The 24,902-nt window shown below is 51.4% G+C and overlaps 1 protein-coding gene across 5 annotated transcripts in view; it reads left to right on the forward strand.

Annotated features, from left to right (window-relative positions):
• Nucleotides 1-4,085: 4,085 nt before the first annotated feature.
• The window catches only part of RASGRF1 (Ras protein specific guanine nucleotide releasing factor 1), a 127,319-nt gene continuing 106,502 nt past the window's right edge, over nucleotides 4,086-24,902 (forward strand). For all 5 annotated transcript variants that reach the window (XM_033189252.1, XM_033189253.1, XM_033189255.1 and 2 more), the window contains exon 1: nucleotides 4,086-4,796. In XM_033189252.1, coding sequence (XP_033045143.1) covers nucleotides 4,521-4,796 — 276 coding nt within the window. In that variant the 5' untranslated portion in view covers nucleotides 4,086-4,520. The remainder of the gene's footprint in view (nucleotides 4,797-24,902) is intronic.

Here is a 24,902-nt window from a genome sequence, read left to right on the forward strand (position 1 = left end):
AATCACCTGGGGAGGTTTTAAAAGCACAGATGCCCAGGGCCCACCCTCAAAGGTTCTGACTTATTGGCCTGGGGTGCAGCCAGAGCACAGAGATTTTTAAAACCTCTCCAGGTGGTTCCAAAGTGCACCAGGACTGAGATCCCCTGAAGTGGGTTAATTTTTTTTTTTTTTTTGAGACAGAGTCTTGCTCTGTCACCCAGGCTGGAGTGTGGTGGTGCAATCTCAGCTCACTGCAACCCCTGCCTTCCAGGTTCAAGCAATTCTCCTGCCTCAGCCTCCTGAGTACCTGGGACTACAGGTGTGTGCCACCACGCCTGACTAATTTTTTTGTATTTTAGTAGAGGCAGGGTTTTACCGTGTTGCACAGGCTGGTCTCGAACTCCTGAGCTCAGGCAATTCACCTGCCACCTCTGATAGGAATCTTTCCCCCAGATCCAGGGGAAGATGGTTTTCTTCCTACTACACTAAAGGTCAGGCAGAGAAGGCATGCCTGGGCATCCCTTGCAAGACAGGGACTGTATTTTGTTTATCACTGTCTCCCCAGTGGCCCACCCATTCCTGGCACAGATGAAGGGCTAAATGAACACTAGTGGAATGAAAAGTGTGTGAATGAGTGAATGATTGAATGAATGAATCCCATCACCTCCCACCTCTCAAGTGCCCTAGATCTTTCAAAGTGTGGTCTGCAAACCAGCAGCTTTTCATTACCAGGGAACTTGTTAGAAATGCAGATTATCAGGTCCTGTCCCAGATCCACTGAAAGAGAATCTGCATTTTCACAGGACCCCCAGGTGATTCATGTGCACATGACCATATCATTAGTTCTCCTGTATATGAGTGGTTCTCCACCTTCACTGCACATTACAATTAACCATGAAAGTGTAGCTAGCCCACCCATGATCTCTGGGAAGTGCTTGTTAAGTGCTCCCAGGTGATTCTGATGTGCAGCCCAGGTTCAGAACCTATGTTCCTAAGTCCCTCTGCCACAGCAGCCTCTGTGCCGGCTCAGCCTTGGCTCCAGCCTACCTGGGAGACCCTCTCTTGACCATCCTACCCCCTCTTGGGATAAAAGCCAACCTCCCTGCAACCCAGGGACCACCCACTTAGCTCTACAAAGACCTCTGGGACAGACTGCCCAGTTCAAATCCAACCTCCACTACCTCCTAGCTGAGCAGCCCTGAGCAAGTCATTCAACTCTCCCATGCATCAGTTTCCCCTGTCTGCACAATGGAGCTCACTGGGGAAAAAAATAAACCTACTACATTGGGTTGCATGAAGATTCAATGGCTTAATTGATCTAAAGCACTTAGAACAGTGCCCCTTCCCTGAAGTTTTCTTGGCTTCTGTAACAGACTTCTGAATAAGAGTTTAGATAAAGAAAAGCCAGATTAAGACCCTCAATCCTGCAAACTCTGCTTCCATGAAGAGAGCAAATGAGAAGAAAAGATGCTCACAGTGCAGGGAAAATTAAGACTGAATGAAAAGGCTTAGCCATCTAGTCTATTTGCATTATTTGTGAAGAAAAATCAGCACCACTGAGTCCTTGGGGTCCCTAGGACTGGAGCGATGGCACTAAAGGGAGGACTAAGGTTAACAAGGCCAGTCCCCCAAAATGCTCCCACTCCAGGAACACAGGCCTGCCTCATTGTGCTCAGGACAGGGGCAGCTCCGTTCCTCCACAGCAGAGCTTCTCCGTGGATTCTTCCGTGACCTACACAGGGCTGCCTGGTTTCTAAGCCCTTCCCTAGGGCTCCAAACTAGGGTGTGTGTGTGTGTGTGTGTGTGTGTGTGTGGTGTGTGTGTGGTGTGCTGCATGTGTTGTGTGGGGTGTAGTGTGTGTGTGCAGCCCAGGTTTGGTGTGTGGGGTGTGTGTGTTTGGTGTGTGTGGTGTGGTGTGTGTGGTGTGGATGGTGTGTGGTATGTGTGGTGTGTGGTCTGGTGTGTGGTGTATGTGTGGGTGTGTGTGGGTGTGGGTGTGGTGCGTGTAGTGTGTGTGATGTGTGTGTGGTGTGTGTGGTATGTGTGTGGTGTGTGTGTGGTGTGGGGAGTGTGTAGTGTGTGTGGTGTTCATATGGTGTGTGTGATGTGTGGGGTGTGTGTGTTGTGGTGTGTGGTGTGTGGGGGGTGTGGGGGTTGTGGGGGAGTGTGAGGGATGTGTGTGGTGTGTGGTGTGTGTGTGGTGTGTGCAGTGTGTGGCATGTGTGTGATGTGTGTGTGGTGTGGTGGTGTGTGTGTGGTGTGTGTGGGTGTGTGTGGGTGTGTGTGGTGTGTGTGGTGTGTGGCATGTGTGTGGTGTGTGGTGTGTGGGTGTGTGTGTGTGGTGTGGTGTGTGTGGGTGTGGGTGTGGTGGTGTGTGGTGTGGGGAGTGTGAAGGATGTGTGTGTGGTGTGTGGTGTGTGTGTGGTGTGTGCAGTGTGTGGCATGTGTGTGATGTGTGTGTGGTGTGTGTGGTATGTGTGGTGTGTGGTGTGGGGAGTGTGGGGGGTGGTGTGTGTAGTGTGTGTGGTGTTTGTATGGTGTGTGTGATGTGTGGGGTGTGTGTGTGGTGGGGGGTGTGGGGGAGTGTGAAGGATGTGTGTGTGGTGTATGGTGTATGTGGTGTGTGGCATGTGTGTGGCGTGTGTGGTGTGATGTGTGGCATGTGTGTGGTGTGTGGTGTGTGTGGTGTGTGGCATGTGTGTGGTATGTGGTGTGTGTGGTGTGTGGCATGTGTGTGGTTTGTGTGTGTGGTGTGTGCGGGGTTGGGGGTGGGGAGTGGTGTGTGTGTGTGGTGTGTGGTGTGTGTGGTGTGTGGGTGTGTGGTGTGTGTGTGGTGGGGGTGTGGGGGTTGTGGGGAGTGGTGTGTGTGTAGGCTGTGTGGTGTGTGTGTGGTGTGTGGGCGTGTGATGTGTGTGTGGTGTGTCGGTGTGTGTTGTGTGGTGTGTGTGTGGTGTTTGTGTATGCGGTGTGTGTGATGTGTGTGAGTGTGCGTGCGTGTATGGTGTGTGTGGTGTGTGGGTGTGTGGTGTATGGTGTGTGTGGTGTTTGTGGTCTGTGCGGTGTGTGTGGTGTGTGTATTGTGTGTGTGTGTGTGGTGTGTGGTGTGTATGTGTGCGTGTGTGGTGTGTGTGTATGGTGTGTGCTGTGTGTGAGTGGTGTGTGTGTGTGTGTGTGTGTGTGTGTGTGTCGGGGAGGGGCGTCCGCAGTTTCCGTGCGGAAAGATGGTGTCTTGCCTTCGGAGGGCTGCGCGGGCACCCATCCCCGCTGCAAAGCGCCCGGGCCAGGCGCGGCTTGCTTTGGGTCGGGGCGAGCCCGCTGCCCTCTGCGGCAGACGGCGATGCGCGCTCCCCGCTCCAGCTCCCAGCTCGCCCCGCAGCCCGCGCGCTCTCCCGGTGCAGCATGCGGGCGCTGTGACGTTCTCGGATAAATGCCGTGTAACTGTGTAGGCGAATGAGAGCTAAAAATAAGAACGGAAAATCTATCATTAAGGTATCATTGCGCCAGCGCAGCTATTTGAAGGCTCCCATGGTCCCCGGCGCCTGCGTTTGAAGCCCGCCTTCAGGCTTTGGTGGGTATTTGCAGAAAACTCCCAGCAGCGGCTCGCCAACCAGACCTCAGGGTGCAGGGCGGGTGGCGCCAGTAATTATGGCAACTCTCAAAATAAAATAATACAAAATAAAGTAGCCAACGTTCACCAACCACCACCCCATCTCACCCCCTGTACTGTCCTCAGGTAGCTGGGGAAGCCGCCAGGAGTGCGGCCGGATGCTGGAATTCAGTGTGACCCGGCTGACTATGCAAAGACTAGGACTGGACGCTTTTGCAGCTCTATTTCGCCATCCACCTTCCTCCTTCCACCTTGTATTAGAAATAAACTAGGGGGTGGGGGAGCCTTTGGAGGAGAAAATGACAACTGACACTTAACCCCAGGTCTACAGTGCGCCGCGGTGGGGCGCAAAGACGCAAACTCCCTGGTTGACTAGCCTCCGGGGTCCCACTGGGTTAAACGAAAATTGATGTGATTTGCTTTTTAACACCCGAAGGAGAGAAGGGGAGATGAGGGAAGGGAGGACAGGGTTTGTGTGTGTGCGTGTGCGCGTGTGTGTCTGGAGAGGGGGAGGACGCGCCAAGGTGCAGCCTGCGCGCGGCTCTGCGCCTCGGCGGGGCTGCGTGCGTGTCTCTGTCCGCGCTGCTGAAACGGGCTCTTCGAGGGATCGGCGTCACATGACTCCGCCTGCCCCTCGCCAGCGCGCAGATCGCCAGTCCCTCAGTTTGCCCGGCGCCGGAGGAGGGTCGGGCGGGATCTTCCGGGCACTGGGGCTCTGCGGAGCGGAGAAGAGGTTCCAGCGGGGAATAGTATATCTGGACTCAAGAAGCCGCGGCTCGGCGCCAGATCCTGGAGTGTAGATATTTGGGGGGAGGGGAGAGCGAGGGAGCGAGCGAGCGAGCGCCAGAGAGAGGCAGCGCGCAGCGCGCACGGACGAGGAGCTGCTGCGCGGAGAAGATGTAAGCGCGTGGGGTCTCGCTGGCCTCTGAGCACCATGCAGAAGGGGATCCGGCTAAACGATGGCCACGTCGCGTCCCTGGGACTGCTGGCGCGCAAGGACGGCACGCGCAAAGGCTACCTGAGTAAGCGGAGTTCAGACAACACAAAATGGCAAACCAAGTGGTTCGCGCTGCTGCAGAACCTGCTCTTCTACTTCGAGAGCGACTCGAGCTCGCGGCCCTCGGGGCTTTACCTGCTGGAGGGCTGCGTCTGCGACCGCGCGCCCTCCCCGAAGCCGGCGCTGTCGGCCAAGGAGCCTCTGGAGAAACAGGTGAGGCGAACGTCGCGTCCTGACCTCCCCGCGTCCCGGCCGCGGCCCTGGGGGCTCAGGGCCTTCAGCTGGCTGATGGCGCTCGAACTTTGGTCCCTCTACTCTTGGCACCCTAGGCGCTCTCTGCACCCTCAGCGAGAGGGGAGGCTTGCTCCCAGCCGGGCGAGTGACTGCGGCGGGCAGAGGGGGCAGGGACTGAGGGCGGGGAGTAGATGTGGGCTGCGGCTGCCCTTCGCGGGAGAGCCCCGTGGGAGGCAGGTACAGAGGGGCCGGCACCTGGAGATGCAGAGGAAGATGAGGCCCTAAGGACCAGACAGAGACGCTGAATCTGGACACACGTCCAGCCAAAAATGGTGCTCCCAACCCCCACTCCCACCACCCAGCTCTAATAGCCCCGATCGTCTGCTTCACACCGGGAACGTGTAATTCCCCGCGCTTAGGCATGGGAAGGGCAAGACAGAGGTGTCCGAGCGCTGCCAGCCCTTGCCTCGCCGCAGCTGAGGGCGAAGAGCAGCCTGTGCTAGCTCCGCGGAGTTGGGCGGGGGTTGCGGGGCTACTCGGGTCAATTCGGTACCATCGAACGGTGGTGGGCTACCAGCTGGCGGCCGCTGGAGCAACAAGCCCAAAGATTCCCAAGGACAGCTCTGATGCGCCGGCTCTAGGGCCAGGGCTGCTGCGGAGGCAGCGGGACAAGTGGGAGCTTCTCTCCTCCCCCCGCCCCCTGTGCCGCCGCCGCCGCCGCCGCCGCCGCCGCCGCCGCAGTCGCGGCTATAGCGCTGCGCTCCGGTTTCCTGAGCTGCAAGGCTAAAGAGCCAGGCCTGGATCTGACAGGGAGCCCGGGCCGGGTAGGGGTGAGCCTCTGGCCTGAAGGGAGGAGGGGCACCTGCAGAGAGAGCCACATTTAAGCTTGGTGCGCTTTCCAAAAGCATCTGGTTCAGCCCCTTGCCTCTAGGAAGATAAAGCAGATGATAGTGGATCCTAAAATGCCGCTGCCGGCAGGAACCTGACATCCATAGGGCCCAACGACTGGTGATTGCCTAGATGGGGACATTGAGGCCCAGAGAGAGAAATTCACTTGCTCAACGTCATGCAAGTAGTTGAGGCCGTCCCAATGTTCTGAAAAGACAACCGAGATCTCAAAAACCACTGCTGCATGAAGACGCAGACTGGTGGTGATTGAATTGAATTGGTTGAAATAAAAGCATCGCTTGAAGTCTTCCTCCCAATCGTCAGGACAGAGATCTGAGCTCAGTCTCTCTAGCACATCTCTTCCTTCCCTGCCCTCAGCCAATGAGTGTTAGGAGATGGTTTCTGAGGACTGGAAAGTGTGGACAGGAATTTTTGAGGGTGGGTCCCTGGGGATGACAAGCCCTGTGGTGAGCAGGGACTCCCAGATGGAAAGAAGAGCAAAGGGCAGGCTGCTCCTTAAGCTTAAAGCTCACATGGAGCCTGGGGAACTCATGTGGAAGAGCCAGACCCAGGCCAGGCTAGAGAATTTGCTCACAGCCCTTCAGAACTTGCCCCTCTCCAGCCAGTGTCCACCAATACCTACCGGGGTACTGCAGGCCAAGCCCCAGCCCCAGCCAGAACCCCCCTCCATCCCTCAACCCACTACGCTATACCCCAGAGCTGAGCTCCTGGGTAGGCAGGAAGGGATGGGTGGGGGAAGTCAAGTTGATATGGGCTCATATTATCTGTTCTCAGCCCCCTGGACCTGAAGACAGACAGGCCTGAGACTGAATCTCAGTTCTACGACTTCCTGGCTGTGTAACTTCAATTAACTTGCTGAACTTCTCTGAGTTTCTATTTTGTAATCTACAAAATGAAGATAATAACAACCACCTTTCTGGGGTTTTGAGAGCCCTACATTAAATAATGTATTTGAAAGTATGCTCCCAATACGTTTTAGTTAGATCTAGACGAATCATAGTTGAATCTGAATTATACCCACCTGGACAGAGCTATTTAGGTCACCAGATGTTAAAGTTGAACAGAACCTCAGAGATACAGCCTTCCCATTTTACAGACCAAGAAACTGAGAGGCAAAGAAAGGGAGTTACCCAACAACGGAGTAAATCAGTGGCAGAATCAGACCTAGAATTCATCCAGTGTCTAAGAATTCCTGGAAATGAGACCCCACATTGATTTCAAATCATGCAACTCTTGGCCCAGGTATTGAATTATCCTAGCAGTAGATCATGGGAGGAACATCAGTGCAAAACTACATGATGAGATGCACTCATGTTCAGAGCCGTTTCCCCGGAACACTACTAGTCAGAGATCCTCAGGTGTGTTCACAAGAGCGGCCCTCCTGACACAAGAGAACAGAACATGGTTAAAAGTAGCCGATGATGGTTTGGCACCAATTTTTGTTAGAGACTCATACTTTAATCACATATGTTTATATAGATTCCATTTGCCTCTAGACCAACTTTGGCTCCTGTGGAAAACTAGATCCTGCTCCTTCGGGCTACACATGTGTACAAAAATTCATAACTGTTTCTTTTCTCAATCTTGGAGTAAAATTGATGGTGCCAGCAGCTGCTCCATGTTTCTCTTTGACTGGGTGCCCCATGGCATAAGCCACAGAGCCTAGCATGATAGGCCTAACTCCAGGCCATTCTGTGACCAGGTTTGAGCTACGAGAAGCTTTGGCTCAGTCTGCTGGGCATGTACAGAATGCCTGAGTCGAGAGGCCTCTATGAAGCCATCTGTTTAACTAGACTAGCTGGTATCTAATGAAGAATTGGTTTCAGCAGGAAGCCATTTTACCAACGTCCAAGCAGACAGCTTCCTCTCTGAAGGGTCAAGGATGGTTTTTGAAGGAATAGAAACCAACTCTTAGCTGGGAACCCCTAAGTGGCTGGGACAGAGTCAGGGACCGTGCACATAGTAGATGCACAGGAAATGCACATTGAGCTGGACTTGTTAGCCTATCATATGTTAATTCCATATTTTATGTCCTCAGCCTAGAAGCTGATTGTCACAGGCTGTGAGCCCCTGAGGAAGACAGACATAGATAAGGGTGAGCTCCTCACCCTGTGAAGATGCTCTAATAGCGGGATATGCAAGGTGCTCTGGGAGCCCTGGCACTGAGCCTCAGGCCCATCCTAACATTGTGCAGTCTCATCTGACTGTATCCAGACCAGTTTGACTGCCTCTGGTGCAGCCCCAGTGTCCAGGAGCTCTATCCTGGGATCTTAAGGCCTCATGAAGCCAGACTGGCACATCCATGCCCCCCATTCCATCTAGCAGCTGCAAGCCACCTCCCTGGCCTGGACCCTTTGCTCAGTCCTGCTCCCAGCCCTGTAGCCCACACACTGAAAGCCCAGGTGCTGTTGACTTAGAGCTTGGGTTCAGCTTCCCTAGAAGTTGGCCCTTGTTGTTCCATACCCTTCTTTGGCATGGAGTCCCCCGATCCTGGCTTTTCCCACTCTCATTCCAAACTCCCTGAAATAGAATGTCCAGCCCCAGCTTCTCAGTAGGGTGCCCAGACAAACCACCTCCAGCACTCCTTTCACCCTTCCCAACCAGGAAGGGTCAAAATGTGGGCACCAGGCTCTTCCTGATTCTCTTAGGACAGAAGAGACTCAGACAAATCCTTGCAGCCAGAACCTCAGAACCTGATGTTGGTGGAGGTCCCAGAAGCAGCTCTTAGTACCTATTATGTACCCACTTTGTGCCCTTCCCTAGAGACAAGACAAAGCCCCACTCCTGGTCCTCATGCACAGTACATATTACTGGTTGGCCTGGCAGATTCAGATCAACAACAGCCCTGAGGTTGATGGGTACACATTTTACAGATGAGGAAACAATTTCTTCTGTGGCCACCCAGCAAGGCAATGGCAGAAATGAGACACGTTCTCTGGCTTTCTCACTCTGTAGCTATTCTGTTGTCACCACAAAGCACACCCTCCTTGAAATTATAGCACATTCAACCTCTCAGCCACTCAGAAAAATGAAAAGCTGAATGTAGAAAAATAAGGTTGCTCTAAAAGCAGCAGCCCTTAGACACAGAACCCTGGAATGCTCTGAAAGCATCAGTGGCTCCCATTGCCTTTAGAAAAATATTCAAACTCCCGACCATGACCTGGAGTACCCAGTGAGATCCACCCTTTGCTGGCCCCTCTAACCCAGAACCACCCATCCCACTCCCTTCCTCATCCTGATCAGGCCACCACTTTTCAGAGCTGTATATGCCTCCCCTTTCCTATCTCAAGGCTGTGGCAGAATCCGTTCCCTATGCCCTTAGAATGAACAGCTGCTTCTTCTCCTGCAGGTCTTAGCCTAAACGTCGCCTCCATCATCGCATGCATTTACAGCACTGGACTCTTCATTCATACAGTTGATCACAGTCTGTGATTACTTCATGTATTTGGCCGGTTGCAAACCATCCTTCTCCCCACTAGAACATAAGCACCAGGAGCGCAGGAGGCAGGCAGAGGCAGGAGACTAATCGGGGCTGCTGAAACCCAGAGTCCAGGTGAGAGAGGTGGAAGCCCCGAGAGGATGAAGGAACGGGGTCTTTACAATTAAAAAGAAAAAAATCTTTACCAAGAGAGACTCAGGTGGAAAATTAGCAAGACCTGCCATCCCATTGGTTGTTAACAGAAAAGAAGACAGGCTCAAACCTGATGTCCATGGTTCTGCCTGAGGCCACCAGGCAGATGCATGTCACCTGTAGAGGGGGGAGAACTGAAGACAAGCAGGTTTATGGGCAATGGAAGATGATGAGTGGCAGTGATCTCATCACATGTAATCTCAGGGAGGTCACATTTGAGAAGCCCAAGGGCAGAAAAGAGCTTTAGTGTCCCCCACTCTCCGATATGGTAAGGACACTTATTACAGAAACCAGTGGAGCCCCATAAGGAGGACAGTGGGTGGTGTGTGCTGAAGGGGGTGGAACGAACAAAAGGGCATGTGCAGAGACTCAGCAGTGGCAGCCCTATTGTCCAGAGCCCAGGGAATGAAGTGATGTGGCTGCCATGTGCACCGCAGGGGATGTGCAGCCTGGCTCAGGATAGTGCCAGCTGGGCAGAGCCTCATGAGGTCACTTTGGGGTATGGCTGCACTCAACGCTTTCACAGCCTGGCCTGGCTGGTCAGCCTTTTCTTGCACTTCTTCAAGGGCAACTAGCCAGCAGTGGGAAGTTGAATTTGGTGGCTTGTCCACACTAGGATTTTAGTTTTCAACACTGCCAGGCAGGTGCCATCACTCCTCCTTCATAGGATTTGCCAAAGCTGCACAGAAGAAGTAGGGTTTGAACCTTCTCTCCCATTGGGTCACTGTGGACAAATCCTCAACGTCCCTTCATCGATGGCTTTCTGCCTCATTCTGAGGAGCCCTGGGGGCCACACTCCCACATCAATCAGAGCAGTCCCATTTTTAACTGTTTTGTGTATTAGGTTTCCACATGAGATTTTATCTTTCCCCATGCTTTAAAAAGCTTGCCCTTCACCATGAGTTATTACTAAATGCCCTTCAACTCTGCCATGCTATGAATGCAGATTTAAATGTACATAATTTTGTAGCAGGATGTTTCAAAACGCCAGATCGAAAATACTGAATGATAATAAACACCATTTATTGAGCATCTGCTGTGTGCCAGGCACCAGAGTGCATGTTTTACATATAGCTCTTCCCTTAATTATTCCAACAGCCCTGTGAGGTTCTCACTATTTGCCCATTTTGTAGATGACAAAACTGAGGCTCAGAGATGTTAAGTAAGTTGTTCAAAGTTACAGAGCAAGTACATGCAGAAGCTGGCCCATGAACCCAGAAGGTCTTCCTGATTCTAAAACCTGAGCTCTTCATCCACAAACAGCATAAAGACTGGCTGCGGACTGTTATTCCTTGCTGTCTATTACCAAAATACATGGAGAAAGAAAGAGAATTAACAGCAGGTGAAAATATGTCACAGTTGCGCCAGTGATTTTTGTGAAGGCAGCTTTTGTTTCTGCTTGGGTGGGAACTTTGCAACTCTGAATCCCCTGAGCATTGATGGGAAGCGCACCAAGGCAGGCATCCACGCCCCACAATCCGGTTTCCCTGGAATCTGTGGGTGCGTGGAGCCAGTGCCCGTGTGCATGCAGCCAAGAACAGAACTCAGCCCCCTGATGTTTATGCAGGAGCACTAGTGACGCGTGGACTTGAGAGAGGTCCAGAACACTGCCAACGCCCAAACACTTCCGTGAGGGCGACTGTCGTGCAGGGAGCAGCTGGGAGGTGTGGGCACCCCCACTCTCTGTCCCCGACTCAGAGAGGAGAATACAGCCCCTCACACACACAGCCTTCATTTCCAGCCTCCAGCCTCCTTCACTGAGGAGTGATTTTGCCCCTGATAGTGAGGCAGCATTGAGAATTTCCAGCCATTGAGACCCAGCGTTAGATCCTGGCTCTAAATCTCGGCTCTGCCACCTCCTAGCTTGGGAAGGCTTTTAAGTTCTCTGAGTCTCAGTTTCTCCATCTCTGTGTTAAACTACATGCTGTTTGGAAAGCCCTAGCACAGAACAGTAGGTGTTATCAGTAAATTGTAGCAGCTGGGGCTTCGGCTTCCACCTTTATGACAAGACTGGTCCTCACTATAGCAGTGACCTAGGTCCCTGGGGTCTCTCGCAGGCTGGAAGCAAGTCAACACTGAGCCCTGACCCTGCATATGAAAATAGGATGGAAATCTTAGCTTAAAGAACCTGCGAGTTCCTGAAAAGGTCTGAGCAAGCAAGCCCCTACCAAAGGACAGGTGATTGCTGTGGGAGCTTCCTTCATCCCTGTGGACAAACTATCACCAAGCTCTGTTACTTTTTCCTCCTGGGTGTATCTCTCAGAGCTGTGCCGTCTGTCTCTCTCTTCCTCCACCACTCTTGTCCAGATTGGCATCACCTCTCACTTGGACTCATCTTACGCAATGGCCACCTGACTGGTGTGTTGGTCAGGGTAGGTTGGGTTGTGCTGTAATAACAACCAATCCCCAGATCTCCATCAGCACAACTAAGACTCATCTCTTGCTTGTGCTTTACATCCCAGGCAGCTGGCAGGAGGCCACTGCTCATGATGATCACTCAGGGACCTGGGCTGGTAGAGGCTTGGTCCTGATGCCAGCCTCCGTGGTCCCCTCCACTGAGGAGAGGGAGTGTGACAGATCTGTCATTGGCTTTTCCCAGAAGGGATCCACTCTGAGCACAGTTCACTAGACAGGGTGAGCCACTTGGCTTCATTTCAGAAGAGGTGCAGAAGTGCAGACCTACTGTGTGCCTGGACACAGAGCGCCAGAGAGGATATGGTGCTAATGGTATCCACTGTCCCCACACATGCGCTGTGCCCCCTCCCCCAGTCCACTGGCCTCTCTGCAGCCAGAACTACCTTTCTAAAATGCAAATCTGATCATCAGGAACACACACAGTAGCTGAAGAGAGGTTGTATGGTGGTTTCATGAGGACATGGATAGTGTGTGGTGTGAGTGTAAGCTCGGAGCTTACAGGGGCAGGATCCTTGCCTGGCCTCCCCTCCTTTCATTAAGTTCAGTGACTCTGTCATTCTTGACCAAGCGTCACAGAAGCATTTTGGCCACCAGGCTTCCCTGGAATTAACAAGGGAGAGGATTTTAAAGGTTAAAGTGTCCTCCTGAGATGTTAATACTCCATTGACAGCCTTCACTCAACAGAGATTTACCAGTACCGCCAAGGAGCCAGGCCTATGCCTTCCTGGCACTGGGAGGATGGGACAAACAGCAGGGACCCTCCCTGGAGGGGCTTGCCATCCAGTGAGGGGACAATCTGTGAACAGTGACAATGCAGTGTGATCCTTGCTGGCACACCAGAGAGCCAAGGAGGGGTGGGAGCTATGGGAGTCCAGTGAGGGCACTTCCCCCAGCCCCAGGTGTGGGGGGTGATTAGGGACATATAGGCTGCAGGGGACACCAAAGCTGCCCTAAAAGCCTGTGTGCTTTGTCACAAAGCTCAGGTCTTCCCAGGCCCAGTGTGGAGCCAGTGCAGGGCTCTGAGTGAGAAAGGGGCGGCTCCGATCTGTGTGTTAGGAAGATACTGCAGAGTGAGAATGAACAGGAGAAAACCCATCTGGAGGCAGGAAGCCAGTTCAGAGGGGGCTGCAGAACTGAGCAGTAGCAAAGGCCTGAATTTGGGAAGTACCGTGAGCAAAAAAGATCTCCCCTCCACTCCCATCCCAGCCTGTGACTCAGCCACTGAAGCCTGTGCTGTAGTGGTGGGCCACTAAAACCATCCAGAGCTCAAGAACCTGAGACTCTGCAGCCCCATGCCCTCTGCCCCATGCCCTCTGGGGCTTCCTACCTACTGGGTTTGGGGTGGCAGTGGGAATGTCAAATTCTCATCCCATGAAAACTTCAAGTGTTGTCTCCACACCTTCCAAGCCAGCCACCCACTCAGATAAAGCACCTTTTCAGATTACAGAGTCTTTTTCATGATTAACATTTCATTTAACCACCATAGTAACCCTGCAGTTACTGTGGTTCTACATAAGAGAGGCACATCCTCATTTGACAGAGGAGGCTTGAATAGACAGAGTTCATTCTCTCCACAAATACCTGTTGAGTGTCTATTTTGTGCCAGGCACTGAGCTCTCACTGCTAAATGTCAGAATCTTCACCAGGCCTCCCGGTTCTAGGTCGATAAGGTCAGTGGACATGAGGCCAGTTGTTAAATGAGGTAATTTATACCCTAAAGACTAGATTTTACTAGTCCATCAAGGCTAATGCAATTTCTTTCCCCTGAAACATGAGATAATTATTTTCCAAAAGATGCTTCCTAGTGGAGCCTTCTTTTTTCGAACTGGAAAATCCAACTCAGATCTTAAAATAAAGTCCTTTCAAAATCAGTTTTAGAAGAATGAATGAATTTTTGGTAACCTTAGCTGGTGTTCCAAAACTCCATATAGAAATTTAGAGAAACCTGATCAAGATGAAGTTTTCTTGCTAGACTATATGAGTGAAATATAATCAACTTTATTTAGATGCCTCTTGGGCTTTTAGCCAAACTCAAGAAATTAGTGAAATCATTTGGAAGAACCTGTTCACATGTAGTGTTCTCAGCCTGCCCAGTTTCCCTGTGCCCTAAGCCTGCTGCTGCCCTCCCACCCCCTTTCCTCCTCAATGGGCCTTCCTGCCCCCTCACTGCACTAGTAGCCACCCCAGCTCCCTTCACCTCTGGTCACATCTGCAGGCAGCAAGGAATTGGGGTTGGGGGAAGGGCTGGTGTTTCAGAAGGAAAGCCAATATTGGGTGGGCATCAGTGAGGAGAAGCAAGTAATTACATCTTAGTTTCCTGGTACCCTGAGCAAGGAGGGAAACAGGCTGGTTATGAGATAGTCATTGCCACATGGAAAGACAAAGTCCAGTTGCTCAGATAAGAGTACTTGTGTCCCTGGAGCTTGCATACGGGGGACCAGCAGGGAAACGATGATGACCTTAAGGGTAGAGGCACTGCCAGTATAGGGCTTGCCCCCATGAGCAGCATCTGCTGGCTCTTAGGGGTGGCTGAGCATGCTCAGTGAAGACCACACTACAGGAGGCTTAAATGGTGGGGTCCCAGGGAGGAGTGTCCTGGTGTCCAGATAAGACAGTGTGCAGCTTGGAGAAGCCTGGGGAATGGATGGGCAATTTGGGCCTCTTAAATAGCCATTGCCTTCTTTTTTTATTTTAAATTTTAGGATTGGTAATGCATTTCCATAGCTCAACATTCAAAGAGACAAAAAAGTATACAGTGACAATGCTCCTTTAATGACTCTGTTCACTTCCCTAGTGGCCATTATACCGGTTTCTTATACATTCTCCCAGAGGGATTATATATACATACACACACACACACACACACATATATATGCAAACATCTGTCCATCTATATGCATGTGTGTATAATTATATAAATTAACACAGTCTGCACCATGTTTTTCTATTTTGTGGAGAGGATTCTCTGTGAGTACATTGATCACCATTCTTTTTTATGGCTCTATAGTATTCCATGGTGTGGATATGCTATCATTTTTTTGACCATTCTCTTCTTGAGGGATATTTAGATAATTTAAAGTCTTTTGCTTATTAAAGTAAATATCCCTGCACATGGGCCATTTCCAACCAAGTTTTTGACAGAAGCTGAAGGGCAGATACATCCATACTGAAGTTCGTACCTTCATTCAGCAACTATGAGAAAGGGGGCTGTTGAAAAGGGGAGGGCAGGCTGGCTAAGGCATCATCACAGATTGAAAGATGTTTGTGCAGGACCAGCCAAGTATAACAGCCACCAGGATCCTGTTTCATCTGTAGCCATGGCACCCAGGTCCTGAAGCAATTTACATTAAAACAGAGACCCTTCCGCAGGCAGAGACCCTACACTGACATGGGCCCCCAGGCCTTGGGTCAAGCACAGCCTCGTCCAAGGTTGATTCTGAAAGAGGGGGGGCTTTCAAGGGCTTCTAAGCCCTGAGGTTGCAGTCACTTCCTGAATCTCCTCCCACCTACTTCCTCTCAACTCCCAGTGAGGCCAGGCAGGGAGGATGAGTGAACACGTAGCATGGCACCCAGGAGGTCAGTCTCTGGCCACAGGCCTCTTCCTGGGCTGGTTTGGGGCCCAGAGTGACTTATGGCTCAGGCCCTAAAGACTGGGGACCTGGACAAAGACCTGAGACAGGCACTGAGAACAGGGACAAAGCAGAGGTTCTGGTGCAGCCACCAGGGCCCAGGAAGACTCAGACTTGAGAACTCAGAGTCAGAGTTTGGGCAGAAAGAAGCCAGTTGGAGCTAGGAAGGAGGTCACGAAGTGGGGTCCTGACCCTGTGTAAAGCCACAGCTCTGGTTAGCTGGCCCTAACCAGAGCAGCAGAGTGGGACCTGGTAAGGGGTGGGATCAGCCAAGATTGGTGGCATCTATCCCCGAGCCCACCCCACCCACCTCTTCTCTCAGAGGAGGCAATAAGCAGAGGCCCAGGCAGTAGGTCTGAACTCCCGAAAGCAGGATGAATTGGAGGGGCAAGGAGATCAGAGGGGACTGTTTGATGGTCCAGGTGGGTAATGATGAACCCCTGAAGCAGGCATGGCAGTGAGGATGGGGGAAGGCACAGATTGCAGAAATACTAGGGAGGAAAAACAGATACAACTGGCAGCCAGTGACACAGCGGGAATAGGAGAGAAGCAGGAACTGAAGATGATGTGCAGGATGCCACAAACGCCGACTCCCTATAACCCACTGATCTTGCATGGCTGTGGCCATTCTGATTATGAGCCCCTCCCCACCACGTCCTCAGGATGGCGGCTGGATCCTACATTGTGTGTATGTGTGCAGGCATATGAATGCTCATGCATGTGTGTTTTCTAGTAATGTGCCACTGCTAGGTTAATTACACCCATCATTTGACCTTGTAAATGAATCCAGTGGTTACAAAACACTATTTCAGCCTTTTCATGAATGAGGAGCTCCCACAATGTTGTCCTAAACAACCCCGTGAGGTGGGTAATATTGTCCCCATTTTGTGAAAGAGGACCCTGTCCACAGAAGTGAAGAGGTGTGTTGAAGACCCCAAGGCTAAATGATAAATAATAAATTTGAACCCAGGTCTGATGACTCCAAACCCTGGCAGACCCCACAACCCCAGGGTCCCAAAGTGGACTCCCTGGAACACTGGTTTTATGGAATATTGATAGCTCTTCCCAAAAAACTGAAAACAAAAATATTCCATGGGGGTTCCAGAAAAGGCTCCTTATGGAAGGACTGCCCTGTGCCCTGTCAGCTCTCCCTGAAGAGGCACAGACGACTTTCATGAAAAACAAGTCCCCCCAACCCCTTCCAGCCAGTTCCATTGCCCATGCCTGAGGGGTATATTCAACACCACCCACTTTGTGGCTTTTGCTATTAACCAATTAATAAGCTGGGCTCCTGGGCAGTAGTGACAAATGCATTCAGTCACCCATTCAGTCAACCAGGGCTACCCTGTGCCCCGGCCAAGGCATGGTTCCAGGCTCCAGGGAGAGTTCTTTGTCAGGAATCATTTATTTGAAAGAAACAGGAGTCTTTTGCTCAAAGCAGCTTGAGCAAGAGAGGACTATCCTGGAAGAAACACAGCAGTAATTGATGGAACCCAGGGAGAAAATACATGTCTGAGTCTCCATGGCCTGAACACCTCCACCTGGCCTTGCCCCCACCACTTGAGTTCCATCACCTCCTCTTGCCACTTTCTCTGAGACCCTTCTGCATCCTTCTTGGTTTCTTACTTGCACTTAGAGCTCAGCACATGCAGCTCATCAGCCTGGTCTCTCTGTGCCACTATGCCACATTCCCAGGAGCCCCAGATGGGTGACCCCTGGTACACATCCACTGCTGCTCCAGGCAGTTGCATCCAGGACCATGGGCCTCTGAGAGGGCATGAGGGGCAGAGGAGAAGTCCTGTATTTCTCGTATGACAACAACCACGTTGCTCCTCCCTCAGGGATTCCAAGCTCTGGGTGATTATAACCAGCTGAGGGGTTTTCAAAAAGACCAATGCCTGCAACCTCCCCTCCCCTCCCCACCCACCACTCTGTTTTAATGGATCTGAGAAGGGACTTGAGCAACGGTACTTCTTTAAGTTCCCAGACATCGCTAATGTGTAGCCTGGATTGAGACAATGGGCTGTAGCTGGAAAGATAATCAGAACATCATTATGAGTTGAGAATGATGTTCTTGATGGCGCAGGATGGGGTTCTATCTGGGAGCCCCTGGCAACTCACCCATTAGGAAGAACCACCATGCCTTTCTGAAAGCACGTATACAGTGGCATGCGTGTTGTCATTGATGGCTGCAAAGTGAACCATGTCTGGCTTCTAGTGGAGGCTAAATACCGGTTGAATTAATGAACAAGAAATGACTTGGAGAGTTTGGCGTGGGAAATTTTCACTCTAATACCACGTGTATAGAATTGACCAAGGCAAGTGTTGTTGGGCCTGTTTGTCAGAAAAGAACCAGGGCTCGGAGAGATGAAAAGGCTGCCCAGAGTGCCCAGCTCTAAGTAGCACTGCCAGACCCAGACTCAGCTATGGAGGCTTCCACCTGCTCCTCTGTCTGTAGGGGAACCAAACATCCCAGTTTGCTCAGGACTGTCTTGGTTTTAGTACTGAAAGTGCCATGCCCCCGGGAAACTCCTTAGTGTCAGGCAAACTCAGCACAGTTGGTCACCCTACTGTCAGTGGTTGTCCAATGTTCCATGTTCAGTGCAGGGGCTGCAGGGGCTGCTGGTGAGTTGGGAGAGGCAGGAGGCAAAAGAGAGGCTAAGTAGGTGGGGCTTCAAACCCCCAGCCCCAGCTTCCAGAGGGGAATTAGATCCAGCTCCAGACTGACCTCAGGTAGCAGGGGCATTTTGCATCTTGGTTGGGCAGGAGAGGCATACTGGGGCCAGGAAGGACATACTGGACAGGAAGGGCATACTTGGGCCAGGTATGAGCTGGAGCTCATGCACCTCCAGGCCAGCTGAGGCCACAGGTGTGGTTCCAGAACATTTCCTCCAGCAAAGACAAGGGCCCGCAAGTGAGTCTAGTCGTGGCACAACCCCAGATGTGATTTCTGGGTACGTCACAGGTATAGTTTGTGGATCAATCCCTTTTTTCCTACTAAGGCCCCAGGCGAAAGTCTAGACTAGCGAATAGTTCTCAACCTTGACTGCCCATTGGAATCAGCCAGGGATGCTATGTAAAACTCCAATGTCCAGCCATGGTTGAGACTCGCAGGTCTAGGGATACTCAGCAACCCAGGTCAAGCCTCAGGAGGTCCAGGCTCCATCCCTGCACCTGGGAAGGCCTTGGAATCATTGTGGATCTGTTACAGTGATTTTGATACCGCCAATATTTCTCGCTTGATCTTAGGACTCCTGGTGGAATCCCAAATCAGGTTATCCATCTCTTACTTCAGGTCTAGGGAAGCTCTAGGTCCATCTTTGATTTTTGTGGAGGCCCCAGGTGGAGCTCTGGGCCCATCTCTGCAGCCCTGCAGGAACCTTAGAAGTGGTTCACCAAGTCTTACCTCTTCTCTGGCAAAATCGGGTGTGGCCCATTGGTGGTTTCTTCCTCTGTTGCATTTCTGGGGAATCCCTGAATGAGGCTGTGGCCTGTTCATACAACTGCGGTTGGACCCCAGTGATGGTTCTGTGAATCCCTGGATGCATTATGAAGCCTGGGGGTGGCTCTGAGTTGGCCCCTGCAGGCTAGTGAGGCTCATGATAAGGGTCTTTCTACACAGCCCATGGCACCTTCCAGGTGTGGTAGTGGACCTGGGCCTCCCGCCCAGGTGAAGCTCCACATAGGATATTGGCCCTGCCCTCACAACCTGGTGAGTGCTCTGGTAGTGCTGAGGCTGTCCTTGCAGTCCTAGGCTAAGCCAGGTTCGGATGTATCTCCAGACTATAAGACTCCCCATCACTGACCCTCACATCAGCTGCCTACCCGACCCTAACCTGGCTCCAGTCTGGTTCAGGGAAGAGCCTCAGCCCAATTTCCCCACAGGTGCCAGCTTCCCTTAGAAGGAGCCATGGGCTTATCAGTTCTCCTTGAAGCATGAGCATGTAAGGAATCACTTAGGGTGCTCTTCAAAATAAATCCCCGTCATACCCCTAGGGATCCTGATTCAGAAGGCCTGCTAGTACTTGGAGATCTACATTTTTAGCAAGCGCCCCAAGGGATGTGGAGTGGACAACTGGGATACTAAAGTAGGAGAAATGCATTTTTACATCTACTTACCTCTGGGGCAGCTGTAGATCCGAGCCTGATCCTGGAAAACTGGTGATACCCAGCAAGACTGAAGACAGTCCTGGCCCCAAATGTAATTTTATCTCAAGTGATGGTGGCTTGTCTTAAGCTATGCTTCTCATACTTCAGAGTGCAGCAGGATCACCTGGGGGGCTTGTTTCAAAACAGAGGTCTGGGGTGGAGCCTAAGAACTTACATTCCTAACAAATTCCGAGGTGATTTGGGTGCTGCTGCTGCTCCAGTGACTTTAAGGATTCTCATGGCAATAAGGGTGGTGGAACATTCTTGGAAGAACAAGAACCACAGTACAGGCAGCATTCCCAGCACACATAACTGAGAAGAGGTGGAATCCAGGTGTTCCAGGGCAGCCAGTCTTGTCCCCATGCCACCCCCAACCACCTGCAGCCAGAGCCTGAGACACCACCTCTAGCTTTCCACCCTCAGTGCAACTCAGTGGCACCCCGTGTCTGCTAGTGCCATCCTCCGTGCTCTGCCATCTCTGCTTGGCCTCACACCTCCTGCTCACCTGCCCTTCATGGCTTCTGCTTGTTCATAGCCCTTCTTGTCTCTCACAACCCCAACTCCTAGTGGTCTCCTTACAGCTTCTGATGATACTGCCAACCAACTGCCTCTCCTCCTATTTCCTAAGGCAAACTCCCAGCCTCACTTCCCTGTTGGGGCAGTTTGGAGAGCCCTTGGTCTACCTGGCCCCAGTCCAGTTCCCCACAGGAACCAGCTGCCCTTAGAAAGAGCCATGGGCTTATCAGGCATCATGACTCCCCTGTCCGGGCAGTCTGGTGAAGGGCTGCGGGGGATGCTAGATCTGCTCCAGCAACTCTAGTGGGCCTGTGAAGATTTGTTATTGAAACTTGGATGCAGGTCCTATATCTGAATGTATCCTGTATCATTGATCACATACAGTGAGTCCTGATCACATCCAGGGCCCAGGGAAGGTGGGCATGAGGCTTTCTGTTGCATTGGAGAGTCCTAGGGTGTCCCTGGGACTGACTCCAGAACAATACTATTGTTCTGCAGAGGAATCCAACTGAGATCCAGGCAAGCCTATGTGGTCACATTGTTGTGTCAGTTGTGACTCAGGTCCTATCCTGTGGTCACACTGAGGCTCTCGTGTTGTGACTCTGAGAAGCTCTGGGTAGCTCTGGTTGGTCTCAGCATTATTCTGGGGATGTCCAAGTTGTGATCCTGGCCTCATTACAGCAGCTCCAGTGTTGCCCCCAGTGAGAGTCTGGTTTTCAGTCTGCAGCTTTGGAGGGATCTGTCTCTGGCCTCTGCCCAACCTTATAACTCTGAGGAAGCCCAGGTGGGAGTTCAGCTTTCAAAGGTGACTCGGGTCAGCCTGAGCTCTGAACCAATACCAGCTGAGGTTATGAGACTATCTCAAGAGCTCTGGTGCTATGCAGGGTCGTTGTTTTTCCATGGAAGAAATTGATATTAAGATTATTTATCAAGAACTAACAGAAACCCCCTAACTGCTCCAGACCACCACCCTCGTGAGTTCCTCAGGCAGTTGCTGGCAATATAATGCTCCTAGTTCTCTGCAGCTATCTCAGAGCTCCAGGGAGCTGGGCTGGCCTGACTGAGGCTTTGGAGCTTGGGCCTTAAATCAAAGCAGGCCACTGGCTCCTCCTTCCTCCCTAAGCTCATTTCCCAATAGCAGATGGTACTGCTCCAGAATCCAGAAAGCCTCTCCCACAATACACCCAAACCAGCCAGAAAAGATCACAGGGACAGGAGAGTGAGTCTTAGGGCCAGACTTCTAGGACGGGGAAGGAGTGGGAGCCCCTGCCCCTGGTCCACTCGGTCACAGCCTGGAGAAGAGGAGGGAGCCAAGAAAGGGGAAACTAGGGGGCCCCAATATGGGGTGCCGCGTTGCAGCTGGTACCACCCTGACCAGTTAACTTCACCTGCCATGTGGAAAGAAGCTGGGAAGAGTGGGGAGGGAAGACTTGGAAAGGGGACACAGAGGAGAAAGGCAGGAACAGAGACACAAAGAAAGGAGGAGACAGCTGCAGAGGGCCAGGCGCAGTGGCTCACAACTATGATCCCAGCAATTTGGGAGGTCAAGGCGGATGGATCACTTGAGGGCAGGTGTTCGAGACCGGCCTGGCCAACATGGCGAAACCCCGTCTCTACTAAAAATACAAAAAAAAAAAAAAAATTAGCCAGGCATGGTGGCACACACCTGTAGTCCCAGCAACTCGGGAGCCTGAGGCAGGAGAATCACTTGAACCCGGAAGGTGGAGGTTGCAGTAAGCAGAGATTGTGCCACTGTACTCCAGCCTGGGCAACAGAGTGAGACTCTACTCAAAAAGAAAGAAAGAAAGAAAAAAAAAATAAAAAAGAAAGCTTCAGAGAATGCAAAGGAGAGAGACAGAGAGAAATGGAAAGAACAGAGAGGAAAGGAAATGATCCCTTTTCAGGCTCAAAGAGCCAAGAGGTAGGGTTTTCCTAGAACTTCAGTCTATCCATGCCAGAGGCAGCCCTGCTCCTTGTTGAAAGTGCAGTAATGGGAGATAGCCTTGCAGGGGGTCCTGAGACCCACCATGAAAACAAGGCTTCAGGCTCAGACATGTCCAGGCTCAGCCACCATCCATCTCCCTTGCATATTTGCTCCTTGGGAACACAGCATGAGCATCGGCAGCCCAGCCTGAGGGTGCAGCTGCTCTCCCAGGGCTGGAGACCAGCAGAGGATAAGAGGTCCGAGTGTCCCTTGGGGAGGGTTGCCCTGAGCCTTGACATGCTCCTGTGCAGCCACCAGTCATGCACAAGTTGGGCAATTCAGATCCTCAACAACTTTGTGTCTATTTCCCTGAAGTTGCCCTTAACTTCTAAAATGGAATGGGGCCTAGAAGATCATCATATTTTTACTCCAAGCCCATATCAGCCAAGAAATCACCTGTGCTTTAAAGTGGCACCCAAGCTCGCCAAGGAGAAAGTTATAAAAATATTAATAAAATAAGAAGCATAGTGAACCTGCATTGGATGCTTGCTTGCAGGCACCAGAATTATCTCACTTGACTCTCACAACAACCATGCAAGGAAGGGACTCTTCTTATGCCCATTTTGTAGATAAAGAAACTGAGGTGAGAGCCATCCAGTGACTGGCCCCAGGTTACACACCTAGCAAGTAGTACCAACAATAACATTTCCCAGATAACACAATGCCACCTACACCTGTCATTTGTTGTCATCTGAAACATGAAGGAATATGAACCTCCACCTGCTTAGTCCGCCTCCAATTATTAAGGCCACTTCTTTATCTCAAAAGGAAATCAAGTTTCCCAAATAGAGTCTCCCTTTTTTAAAAAACCCCAGACAGAAACTAAGGCTGAACTGAAGCATTTGTCTCCCTTTTTCCCCAGTTATATGCTCTGTCCCAGTCAGGGGAGCTGCCCAGATAGGGGCTGAGTGGAGAATGGGCTCCTTGACCCAAACTGAACCACAAAGCTGGACTATTGCAACCCTGAGACTCCCATGTGTTCTCCATCTCCAAAGTCCCAGAAGATCAGTGGGACACACAAGCATATCCCAGACCCAACCTCACACCTGTGGAACCAAATGCGTCCTGAGCAGAATGCTAGCACCTGAGCATTTCCCAGGGAGGAGCAAGGCACCCCGAACATTACTCCCCAGCCCCTGCTGCCACCATCCATGGACCTCGTGGGGACATCCGGGGTTGGGGGCTTCCACTGTCTTCAGGTGTCTGTGTCAGCTCATGGCAGGGAATCTTCCATTTGGGTGAATGGCACATAAGAGCCTCATAAGGGCCAAGGTTTTCTGCAAGTGCCATAAAGTGTAATGGTGAAAGCTAGGTGGTGGGATATGAGTTTTTACTGTAAAATAATTATAATGTCTGGGAATGTTTAAAATTTTCATAATAAAATGTTGGCAGTGGGTGAGGAAGGTGGACAAAGATCAAGGCCATTTCAGCCCAGGCACCTCAAGGACCCAATAAGAAGCAATAGGAAGTCCCTTCTTCTGCCCGTTTCCCCCAAATCTTTGCCTTCCCTTACTTAAGAAACACCAGCATTGATAGTCTTTACTTTTCTGATGCCATCACCAAAAAATCTCTTTCTGTCCAACTGCTGCAGCAAGACCTGCTTCCCCTGGAGAAGTCCCTCCATCCTGGCTGGAAAGCAAGATAAAGATGGGAAATTGGTTGGCACAGAGAAAATTCTATCACTTATATTCCTCACTCCCAGGGCTCTGCTTATTTGGGGTGAGCCTACATTGGGACAAAAACAGTGGTTACAGATCCTCACTAACCAAAGACAGCAAACAGGGTCTTGCCATCCCCACATGGGCCTGTGTCCCTGAGAGATGCAGCAGTGTGGCTGGGATGTCACAAGTGCCCAGAAAGGTTGCTTACAAAATCATTAACAAGTGCAAGAGGGGTGAGGACCATCATGAGGTCCTGGGTGCCTCATCAGGACATCATCAGAACCCCAAGGTGAAGTATTCATACATCTGTTCATTCATTCATTCTTCAGCTATTCATCAGCATCCACTCAGTACTAGGCTCTGTGCAGGGTTCTAGAGTTTCCAAATAAGCAGGTACAAGCCCTGGCCCTGAGCAGTCCAAGACCAAAGGGTCAGCCAGGCTGTGAGGCTCCAAGGAAGGAGGGGCCTCATGGAGAAGTCTTGTAGGTGAGGGGAAGGATGAAGTGCAGACACCCCCCATCCCCAGCCTAAGCCTGGCCAGGCCTGAAGTCCAGGAAAACTCTTTTCCGAGACCTGAATCTCTGGCCTCTGTGTTCCCTGGGGCCCAGGGAGGGGTCCTTGCCTGGCCTCTGCTGGGGTTCAGCCTGCCAGGCTGACCCCAGGACACAGTGCCATGCCTAGACCCTCAGACCACACTTAGGCCACACACCTGACCCTGACAGAGAAGAGGGATGGGCCAGAAACATACACAGCCTCTGAGAGCTGCAGGAGAGATTGGGAACAACCCAGGGCCTATCCAGAAGTGCAGGGAAAGACCCAAAACACATCCACACATATCCACGCATGCACACTCTCATTCACATTCTCCAGACAGATATATTCATAGATGGATAGATATAAAAGCATGTGTATGTGTGTGTAGATATATATATACACAGATATATATATTAATATATATTTTTATGTTTATATATATGTGTCTGTGTGTGTGTGTGTATGTGTGTGTGTGTGTGTGTATATATATATATGTATATGAGCTCAAAAAGACCTTGAGCCCAGCTCATCTAACTCCCCATTTCACAGATGAGGAAGCTAAGAATGACAAGGAGGAAGAGACTTAGTTGCCCCCGAGCCACACTGTCTCAACTGCAGAACTGACACCAGATAAGACCCCCTTTCCAGTGTTCTTTC

Source organism: Trachypithecus francoisi, unplaced genomic scaffold, assembly GCF_009764315.1.
Source record: "Trachypithecus francoisi isolate TF-2019V2 unplaced genomic scaffold, Tfra_2.0 Lachesis_group3, whole genome shotgun sequence".
NCBI classification, from domain to species: Eukaryota; Metazoa; Chordata; class Mammalia; order Primates; family Cercopithecidae; genus Trachypithecus; species Trachypithecus francoisi.